The sequence below is a fragment of the Lycium ferocissimum genome, chromosome 10, assembly GCF_029784015.1.
Source record: "Lycium ferocissimum isolate CSIRO_LF1 chromosome 10, AGI_CSIRO_Lferr_CH_V1, whole genome shotgun sequence".
Classification (NCBI taxonomy): Eukaryota; Viridiplantae; Streptophyta; class Magnoliopsida; order Solanales; family Solanaceae; genus Lycium; species Lycium ferocissimum.
Window position 1 is genome coordinate 21,948,173 of NC_081351.1, and position 11,985 is coordinate 21,960,157.

At 35.5% G+C, this 11,985-nt stretch overlaps 1 protein-coding gene across 1 annotated transcript; it reads right to left on the minus strand.

The window, feature by feature from the left end:
- Positions 1-358: 358 nt before the first annotated feature.
- On the minus strand, positions 359-9,762 carry LOC132032817 (coatomer subunit beta-1-like). The gene is made up of 6 exons (XM_059422571.1): positions 9,597-9,762; positions 4,376-6,446; positions 3,641-4,150; positions 2,534-2,619; positions 1,355-1,601; positions 359-696 (listed from the first exon to the last, which is right to left on the minus strand). Exons 2-5 carry the CDS (start codon positions 6,425-6,427, stop codon positions 1,394-1,396), a joined length of 2,856 nt encoding a protein of 951 aa, XP_059278554.1. The 5' UTR covers positions 6,428-6,446; positions 9,597-9,762; the 3' UTR covers positions 359-696; positions 1,355-1,393.
- Between the last annotated feature and the right edge of the window lie 2,223 nt (positions 9,763-11,985).

The following is an 11,985-nucleotide window of genomic DNA, read 5'->3' on the forward strand; positions in this document are numbered from 1 at the left end:
CCACAACATCCCCCACTTGACAACAACTACTAGTTTGCAACAAAATGCATCTTTACTTTATGGGGTTTTGTTAGTTCCTCCACCCTACACTACATTTTATATCTACTTGTGTGGTTTTGCACTTCTTATTTGTGCTTAGAAAAGGCAGAAAAGAAAAAAGTTTGAAATTAGAAGCCACGAAGGTATATGATCCTACAATACTTATGCTTGAATTGTGTGATCTTCTTGTCTAAAAGCTTAATAACAGACTTTTATGTACTAAAAATCCCAATAAAAGTGACAGATTACCCTTGGAACCCGAGCAGAGCTTGTACAAACGTGGAGTAAAACAAGAGGAAGGGATAGTCTGCTGGAGAAATTAACGAAAATTCCAATATATAATATGACACTGGAAACTGAGTTGACCTTTGTTTACAAACAATGGAAATTAAGAATAGGGGGTTACAGAAAGTAACAGGCAAAAGAGTGACTTAAGACCAAATTCATTTAACTTACAACAGAAAGATAAAGCAGCACTCTCTTCCAACTTCTCTACAAGAAAGATAGTCCTCAAAAAGTAAAATGCCTGAATTTCTCGTATCCGAACCTAAAAATAAGTGCAGTAATACAATTTCTACAGGTTTTCTCAATAACCCCAGCACTCCTCCAAGCTACAAATGGGAGATGTGAAGGAGTCTCAGATTCATGTATAATAACCTGCAAACAGGAAAAACTTATGAGAGGTCTCAAAGAAGCAATCCAAAATAAGTGTCGAAACCTTAAATGGCACTTTGTTATTAAATAATACATCATCCGGTCCAAAATAAGCGTCGTTTTAGCCAAACCAATTTGGTTCAAAAAATAAGTATTGGTTTAGAAAACCAAGAAGGCGTTAAGCCGTTAATTGTTCATTTTCCACATCTAGCCTTGCTCAAATAAAAGGTAATTTGAGAAGAGAGAGAGGGTAATTAGTCAAATAGCCCTTATCATTATTGCTATTAAATTATTTTCTTAACGGGCATGCTAAAACCTTAAACAACACTTAATTTGGGACCGGAGCAATAATATCTTAATTTGGGACCGGAGCGATAATATGTTCTAGACAGCTTTTACAAGATCTCCAATTCTGTGAATAATTAACAATAATGTGATGTTTTCCTAGTAAAAAAAACTAGTTCAACAAAGGTTAGCCAATACTTCGACTGAGACTGATACAATTAACAATTCTGATTAATGTCCACTGGGAGTAATATCTAAAACACACTTCTAATATATTAGGTATTTTGTGCTTGTTTTGTGATTTCCAGAAACTGCAGGGGAAAAAGCCCACCTATATTATCAACGGAAATCTCTTTAAAGACGGGAAAAAGGATACCAGCATTGTCTAGGAGAGAGCAATATCAACTTGACAAGATCAACTGCCTCCCTTCTGCTTGAGTGTTATCTTGTCTCCCAAGCTAAGAGCAATTCCTTGTGTTTTGCTTCTTATCCTAATATAACCGCTCAGCTTACCATCTGATTGCTGCTTTTCAATGCTCAAATTCACCAAAGCATCCTCTCCAAACACACTCTTTGCATACAGGTTAGCAGCAAGGAACCCGCATTCATCTTCCAGAGCAGATCTGGAATTATGTATGAAAGCAAATACAGGAAACAACAACACTGTGATCAGCAGCCGTGCATCACAAGGAGACACGACTTAAATGACTTGAGCAGCAAACGAGTATTTCTCTTGATAAATCAAGTAACAGGTAACTCCTACAAGCAACTTATCAGTACATCTCGATACAAATTTGGCCAAGCTTTTGCAAAGCCAAAAGTGATTATTTTTTCAAAAAGTGTTTAATTTAGAAAATTGAGGCGTTTGGCCGAGCTTTTCAGGAAAAAGTAAGTGCTTTTGAGTAGTAGTAGTAGAAGATGTTTTTCAAAAGCTAAAAAAGGTGATTTTCCCCAAAAGTACTTTTGGAACATTGGTCAAGCACAACGTACTGCTATAATATTGGCAAAAGTGCTTTTCAAATTAATTAGCTAAGCACAAACTGCTACTCTCCAAAGTACCTTTACGAAAAGCACTTCTGACAAAAAGCACTTTTCAAAATAGCAAATTTTGGAAACTTGGCCAAACAGGCCTTAAAGTGATTGTGAACCTGAAATATCAATATGACTATCTTCTTAATTTTGTGCAATTAAAGTACGTTCAACAAGAATAGATGAAAAAATGTTACAATAAAGAAATTGATCTCGAGATGATAGAAAAGAAACTACCTATTTCCCCTCAATTAGAAGATTACTAGTGCAAATCCAATTTGAAAAAAAAAAAAAGATCTCATTTCTTGGTTAGCACAAATATGATTCCTGCAGATGATGAAGTTATAAATTTTCTATGAAAGTCAAAAGCTTTGACTTGTTCCAACGATTTGCAGCATTGCCACACGCACCATACTCTAGAATCTTGATTGTATTAATATCAATAAGAACAAATCAGAGATAAGAAAATGCAAATTAAAAATCAAGCATCAATTTCCATAGTTTAGCGAGTAACCAGAGAGCTTACGGTGCAGTCAGGCATTTCATGTTGGTTGATTTGATAATATGGTCAAGAAATTCTTTTTCATCTTGAATGACAGTGTTGACAGCAACCTGCAATGTACAATATTAGCTTGAGCTATTCATCAGTGCATAATAATTCATGTGATAGTTGCTACATTATTTTTGACATTACGACACAGAACAGTCCACACGAGTCCAATAGCATCAAATGATGTAATCCCTGTATCCCAATTTATGTGAAGGTGTTTGAGTGGGCACGGAGTTTAAGAATGAAAGGAAGACTTTTAAAACTTGTGGTCCAAAATAAGTCACAGACATGTGTGAGTTAATAAATCATTTCATTGAGGTTAAAATGGGAAGTTTAAAGTTGAATTGTTACTAGACATAGAAAGGTATCATTCTTTTTGGGATTGACAAAAAAGGAAAGAGTGTCACATAAATTGAAACCGGGGGAGTAGTTATTTCATCTAACAAGTCCATTAAAAGATCAAGAGTCAAGAAAACATTAAAGAAACATATTGGCTAGAAATTTATCATCTTCAGACTACTAATTTCCTAAAAGAATTTTGGTAAACCCACTCGTAGCCCAAATTTTGAAGGCACCAGAAATCACGGTATTTAATTCATCAAAACAAAAGAGAACGAATTTTATTTAATTCATCAAAACAAAAGAGAACGAATTTTGTCTCAATTTCTCTTAACTCAAAGGAACGGATATTTTATGACATCAAAAGGCTTAGAAATAAGCAGCAGCCAAAAAAAAAAAAAAAAAAAAAAAACATGAAATGAGTGTGAAATACTCCTCTATTTCAATTTGTTTGTCTTAATTTGACTAGCCACAGAGTTTAAGAAAGCAAAGAAGACTTTTGAATCTTGTGGTCTAGAACTAAAGACATGTGCAATGTACCAAAGTGCCCTTTAATCTTGTGATCTTAAACATGCCAAGTAGGATGATGAAATTAAAGAGCTGTCAAATTAGGAAAGAGGCATTCTTTTTTTTTTTTTTTTGAAACAGGTAACATAAAGAGGCATTCTTTTTTAAAGAGACCAAAAAGGAAAAGTAAGACAAACAAATTAAAACAGAGGGAGTGATAAAAGAATGGCATTCTACCTTGTTTTCCCACTCAAATTCAGCCCACATAGTTCTAAAAGCAGCATCACTGCACACGGCAGGAGAGATATAATCCATGATGTCAATATGGATATCATTGAGCACAACAACAGTCCGCTCGAGCACATTTGAAGCCTCATAGACAATATTACCAAAAATTACTCCGGTCTCAGTAGAAGACACCTTGATATTAGCTTTTATCTGCTTGCTTGACTCAGGAGCTAAAGTATAATTCTGTGGACGCTCAACGAGCTTAAGATCACCCATTGTTGCCAGTTCCAAACATAAATTCTGAAGTGTCTCTTTGGTTCGATTTATTACAGTGACATCTAGGACGATGTCATAATGATGAACTGTCACATATGCTTCAGCGTAAACAGGATCACTAAACCCTGTAAGCTGCAGAACCCGGCTTAGCTTATTCGCATCATTCTCGTCCTTGACAAATTCTCCAGTGGCACGTTTCAAATCATCCTGAACTTCATCTTCCAACTCCAGTTGGCTCATGCCCTAGAATACATATATTTAGTTAGCACATGTAGAGAGTCACTAAATATAGAAAGTGACACTCTTTTTGAAACAGACTAAAAGGAAAGTTAGACAAACAAAATGAAATTACATTGATAATTAACATTTTCAGTAAGATAGCAAGTGAAGTACAAGCCAAAACTAGAAAAAAGCATCTCGTGGACTCCAAACACATAATATATAATGTTTCAGCTAGAAGTTTCTTACCCTTCTACTCTTCAAATGGTAGAAATCAATTAGGTCATCTGGTTGGGAGTGAGAAATTTGTGCCTTTGCTTTGATCTCCTCACTCTCTCGTAGTTGTTTATCAGAAAGCATATTAACAAAACTCTCGCGGCAAGAGCTTAACCAGATCTTCCTAACCTCGTCACCCGTATTACAGAGCAATCTTATGCAAAGAGCTATTCTGTCATGAGAATCATTGTCCATTGGCTGAGGAAGAACATAAGACTGCCCTAGCTGTAGCATTGAGACCATGATCAGTAATGCATTTGTTGTTGCTTTGTTCACTTCAATTTTTGATGGCTGAACTTCCTCCAGCCTCAGAATGAGTTTAGTCAGTGTACAAGCAACAACTGCTCCCAGGAAGAAATCACCAGTTAGAAGAAGAGATCTCAGGTTTCCAGTGGTCAAAGATCCTTGAACAACAGTTGGAGGAGAGAAAGCAGTTTCAGATGCAGCACTTTGAGTAGCATATGTCCCATCAGCAAGTACAGCTGGTCTTCTAGATGACACAGTAGTAATGGAGTTTGCTTGCTGAGGAGTCTTTTTTGAAGAATCAGTATCTTCACTTTCCTCAGAAACCGAGTAAAATGGTAGGTCTCCAAGGCACTGCTTGATAGTTGCAATGCCACTCTCAACTTCAGAGAGAGATAGACAATACTCTCCAATGATCCAAAGGGCACAGGAACAAACACGTGCTGCTCGAATTTGGTAGAAAGTGTCTAGTAGCCTTGTCACAATGGAAACCCTCAATTTTGGGTTTGTTTCGATAATCTCCCGGACAAAGACGACCACATCCATTGCAGAAGCAACGTTGCTGTCTCCCAAGAAGTCCATCAATAGATGGACCACAGTGCTTGCCACTTCTGGAAACTTTATGGCACATGAATGAATGGCTTGGATGAGCATTTGGCGGTAGTCACCATTTTTCTCAAGCTCACCACTTTGAGTTTTCATAACTTCTTTCTTCAGTGTGAGAACAACCTCATTGATATTCCTGGGAGTGATTAGTTCAAGCACAATGTCGAGTGTTTTTCTCCGGATATCAAGGTTTGGGCTGGAAAGTGCTCTAAGGACATCCATTATCATATCAACCATGACATCTTTATGCGAAGATTTCAATTCATTCAGTCGATCAAGCACAATAAGCTTAACATTGTTGTCACTCTGAGATTGAAGAAGTTGACAGTAGGTGTTGGCTGCAGCTCTTATAGCACTTGGGGCAGAAGATAAAGAAACAAGAGTTGATGCACATTCATATGTAACAGCAGCAGAAGGGGCAGTCAGCAATGATATAATAATCTTGATATACTTCCCTTTCTCCGCTTTGTTTGTCCTGCAAACTTTTCGAACCAAATCCAATACAACCATCTGAAGTAGCTCGCCCCATTCAGAGACTCTATCAACATGAGTGAAGAGGTAATTGATAGCACGCTCCTGAGCACATTGGAAGAGCATCAGAAACGCATTCCTCTTAGCTGATAGATCCTGCTCAGTGGTTAGGAGATTCTCAATCTTCTCTGGTGCGTCTATCAGGAGCTGCTCACCATGTGGGAGCTTGTAAACAGACATCACAGCAAGAATTGCGTTCCTCCTCACATATGGATGTCGGTGCTCTAAGTTGTTCATAATGGATGGAATTAGGGGTTCAATTATATCAACCTCATTCAGCCTGCAAAGAAATCTCAAAGTAGCTCCACGAAGGTACTCATTGGGATGCTGCAAATTATTCCTCAAGTTCTGGCAGATTAGGATCATCTCAGGCAGCACACGCCCCTTAGAATCTGTCTTCTCAATGATCTCCAAATACAAAAGCAGCAGCTTTTGAATTGTGTGATCCTCGGAAGGCAAGACATATCTAATAATAGTAATAAAGAGCTGAGGAAGGGTTTCTCCATTCAATAAAAGCATTATGGCGTTCTTCATAGCATCAATCTTGGCGGGGACATCATTTCCTTCAAGTGCTTCTTTGATCTCATTGGCAAGAGCTGGTGAACCCTTGTCAAAATGTACCAGCAGTGAGCAGGACTTCTCCATTTTATTCTAGCTACCTTACCTGAAATTAATGTGTCTATTCATAAATTTCGACCTGACAATATCTTTAGTCACAAAAGAAGGAATAAAGTCATAAGGATCAAGAAACGGAGTCCTAGTTTTTCTTCTGTTGAGCCAGTTAAATTACTACAGCGAATCCTACATCAAATCTGTGGATGCATCTATTTTACAAGGAGAACAAAAATCACAAAACTCTCTGAAAGACCGTGAGAAAAAGCACGAATGAAATGCAAGATAATTAAACTCTTAACAATGCTCGTTTGATTCTTCAACGATCGAAGAACTGACACCCTAATACCAGATTCAATTTTATTATGAGCCTGATCAATACTAAATTACATTATTGGAGTGGAAAACACAACAATAATGTGATACTGAATAAAAGAATTACCCTCAAACAAAGATAGAAATGGTTCACGAATTACTACATGCAAGTTGAAAAGATCATGAAAAAACACACTACTCTTCTGATTCAACCACCTAATTTAGATCCATAAATTCATCGAAATAGCATAACTGAACACAACCTAAACCAACAAATTCCTAAACTTCAACGTCAACCCAATAAGCAAAGCACAGATACAAGATGACCCAGATAAAGAAACTCGAGCGGAGAACACAACAATGACGAAAATTGAAAGCTGGATGTCAACCCAATAAGTAAATCACAGATACAAGATGACCCAGAAAGATAAATCGAGCAAATAACACAACTAGGACGACAATCAGATGCACACAGAAGAGAAATTGATCAAAATAGCATAACTGAACGAGACATTTACCCCTCAACCATTAAATTCCTAAAGTTTGATGTCAACCCAATAAGCAAAGCACAGATACAAGCTGACCCAGATAGAGAAATCAAGCAAAGAACACAACTAGGACGAAAAAAATGATCAAAATAGCATAAAAACGAGACATCTAAACCTAAACCATCAAGATCCTAAAGTTTGATGTCAACCCAATAAGAAAATAGCAGATACAAGATGACCCAGATAGAGAAATCGAGCAAAGACCACAACAATCAATTGTTGATCAAGATAGCATAATTGAACGAGACATTGAGCCCCTAAGCCATCAAATTCCTAAAGTTTGATATTAACCCAATACTCAAAGCACATATACAAGATGACCCAAAAAGATAAATCGAGCAAATGACACAACTAGGACGAAAATCAGTTGAACACATAATTGAATGAGACATTGAGCCCTAAGCCATCAAATTCCTAAAGTTTGATATTAACCCAATAATCAAAGCAAATATACAAGATTACCCAACAACAACATACCCAGTGGAATCCCACAATGTGGGGTTTAGGACGAAAGACTGCTGAACACATAACTGAAGGTAGGGAGGTTGAGCCCGGAGCCATACAAGATGACCCCATATAGAGAAATCGAGCAACTAACACAACTAAGACGAAAATCAGTTAAACACATACCTGAACGAGACATTGAGCCCTAAATTATTAAATTCCTAACTTATAACAACATACCATTTCAACAATTAGATTCAAGGACAAATTTTTAGTGTTAACATTCAAGTCCTGTAGTCGCCTAGGTTGATTAAGAGTTCTGATGGGACCGGTGCGTTAGTGCTGGTATGATCGCATCCAAATTGTATTGTGAATCGATCCCTAGTCCTCTAGTTAAATAACTCAACATTCAACCAAGTACAACATTCAAAGTAGCCTTAAACCATCAAATTCCTAAAGCTTGATATATACCCAATAAGCAAAAAAACATGATACAACACGACCATATAGATAAATCAAGCAAATAACACAACTAGGATGAAAATCAGTTAAACACATAACCGAACGAGACATTGAGCCCTACATTATCAAATTCCTAAACTTATAACATTTCCTTTCAAGTACCATTTCAACAATTAGATTCAAGGACAAAATTTTTGTGTCAACATTCAAGTCCTCTAGTCGCCTAGTTGATTCGGAGTTCTGATGGGATCCAGTGCGTTAGTGCTGGTATGATCGCATCCAAATGTATTGCGAATCGATCCCTAGTCCTCTAGGTAAATAACTCAACATTCAACCAAGTACAACATTCAAAATAGCCTTAAACCATCAAATTCGTAAAGCTTGATATATACCCAATAAGCAAAACATAGATACAACACGACCCGGATAGATAAATCAAGCAAATAACACAACTAGGACGAAAATCAGTTAAACACATAACTGAACGAGACATTGAGCCCTAAATTATCAAATTCCTAAACTTATAACATTTCCTTTCAAGTACCATTTCAACAATTAGATTCAAGGACAAATTTTTAGTGTCAACATTCAAGTCCTCTAGTCGCCTAGTTGATTCGGAGTTCTGATGGGATCCAGTGCGTTAGTGCTGGTATGATCGCATCCAAATGTATTGCGAATCGATCCCTAGTCCTCTAGGTAAATAACTCAACATTCAACTAAGTGCAACATTCAAAATAGCCCTAAACCATCAAATTCCTAAAGCTTGATATCAACCCAATAAGCAAATCATAGATACAACACGACCCGGATAGATAAATCAAGCAAATAACACAACTGGGACGAAAATCAGTTAAACACATAACTGAATGAGACATTGAGCCCTAAATTATCAAATTCCTAAACTTATAACATTTCCTTTCAAGTCCTCTAGTCGTCTAGGTTGATTCGGAGTTCTGATGGGATCTGGTGCGTTAGTGCTGGTACGATCGCATCCAAATTGTATTGTGAATCGATCCCTAGTCCTCTACTTAAACAACTCAACATTCAACCAAGTGCAACATTCAAAATAGCCCTAAACAATCAAATTCCTAAAGCTTGATATCAACCCACTAAGCAAATCACAGTTACAACACGACCCGGATAGATAAATCAAGCAAATAACACAACTAGGACGAAAAAAATCGATCAAAATAGCATAGAAACAAGACATTTAGACCTAAACCATCAAACTCCTAAATCTTGATATTAACCCAATAAGCAAAACACAAAAACTAAATGACCCATATAGATAAATCCAGCAAATAACACAACTATGACAAAAAAAAATTAAATTTTGATGTCAACTCAATAAGCAAAACATAGATACAAGATGACTCAAAAAAAAAATCATCAGACATAAAAGAGAAATTAAAGAATTAGCATATGATACTTACCAGATCGAATACAGAAAATGTTGGATCAAAAGTGAATCTTGAAAGGTAAAAATTGGGTGTGGGTTGACAAGTATAAAGTATTGGGTGTATACTAGTCAGATCTGCAAGATCCAAAGAGGGAGAGTAGTAGAGTGTAAGTCGTAACGAGCCTATAGAGAACTATACAGTAATAAGAGGCCTATTTTGGTAAAATAGGATAAATGAAATGAGAAGAGAGAAAAAATAATAAAAAGGATGGATTGACTTAACCAATAAAAAAAAAAAAACATGAATTAAATTAGATTAAGGTCTGTTTGGAAATTCTTTCTTTTGAGTCGAGGGTTGATCGGAAAAAGCCTCTCTACCCTCTTCATATTCCACATGTGAAATTATACTGGTTATGTTGTTGTTGTTTGTTTGGAAAGTCGCATGGTAATTCGAATCGGTGTAATTACTGGGTTAGTAATTACATTGTATAGTAATTACGATGATGTATTTATTTGTCATAACTTAATTATAGTGTAACTATAAGACTATTGTTTGGTTGCACAGGTATAGTTATACAGTTAAATTGTATTTTACAAACAGAAGTTCATGAATAGATGGCTCGCGAAATATTAAAAAAAAAAAAAAAATTGATGCAGACTCTTAAAATATTTGACTACTTATTATCAGTCACATCCTTATTTAGTGCTTGCACTAATTCATCCACAACACCATTCAAATATATATATATATATATATATATATATACACACTCTTTCTGTCTCAATTTATGTGGCACATTTTATCTTTTAGTTTATCACAAAAAAAGGTCACATTTCTATATTTAAAATTATTTATCTTTAAGAGAAGATTTATAACCACACAAATACTTAAAGCTTGTTTTGGACTACAAATTCAAAAATCTTTCTTTCTTTCTTAAATTTCGTGCCAAGTCAAATGGTGACACATAAATTGGGAGGGAGAGATACTTGTTATATGAAAACAAAAAATGCATTTCATAAAAAAATAGATACAATTCTTTTTTATATTTGTTAGGTTTCATTTAACATATTTAGTCATTAAAACTTATGTGATATCCTGGTGTACGATGTTTATTAATTTGACTTATACGGTATTATTTTTCCTCTTACATTTATAGGTGTATTGAATAATTATTTAGGCATTTGATTTATAGAATTCATGAATATTTCAATAGGTTGTTGTTGTTAGAATGTTGTTATGTCACGTCACAGAGCCAAGTGATGGGAACCTGATGCACTACTCGATACGAGCTAATCAAACTCGTATGATGTTTCCCGATCATATGCATGGAAACCAAACTAACTTGGGAAACCATCCAAAATTTTTATAAATTTTCAAATCAATCATGAAACATTTAAAACTTCAAAAATCATACATGAATCATTTCATAAGAACAATTAAATCAAAAATAAAATAACTATCTTTCCATGTATGCCATGCACAAACCCATTAGTGCAACCCAACACAACTATTTACTGAGCCTCTATACAACGAAATAGAATTAAATTCTTCGGACAATTCCCAATATAGAAGAGAAGAAGAACATACTAGCTAACATAAAATAAAAGTGGTGCCTCGATATATGTCTTAGGAAGAGCTCCACCCTAGCACTGGTCGCGTGATGTGCCACAACTAATCTCAAATATGAAAAATAGAAGAGGCCAAAAGATGATTGAGTACAATACCGTTACAGTAATCAATAAGTATCATTGATTCTCTTTCACTTAAAGCTAGGACAAGACTTTCTTAGGAAATCAATGCAAATATCATGTGATATTAAAATATAATACTTTATATCAAATTGCAATTTCAACTTTTGAACTTAAAAACCGAGTGTCAAATTCATTTCAAAACTTTATAAATCTTCAACAATAAATGCAGAAGTCATTTCTCAAACATGATTTAAATAAAATCATAAATTTCCACTTCAATTGGCTTTACTCTTGAAATCATTTCGGCTCCTTGGGCCTATTTGTATTTAGATCCTCTATTCAACTAATGTCATGATCATAGAAGAAATAATAAACTTCTCTAAATATTAATTGTATCTTTTTTATAAACATAGTATTTTCTTTTTGGGGGTAACTAAATGATTCCATTAATCACTAGAGCAACCTTACAAGACCATAACAAAACCTAACATGACCTTGTATCTTAAACAAAAAAACCAATAAGTGGAAGACCTATATAATAGCTGCACCAACATAATCAGAAAACATAACTCTGGAGCATTTGTTTTACTCCAGTAGGTGCTCGAACCTTTGAAATATAAGCCACCTACCGAACATTCCTAAACCTTTTCTCAAAAACTCTCAGGTTCCTTTCCACCCACAGCGCATACACAGTTTTAGCAAACATCACCTTGAAACTTGAAATATTGAAA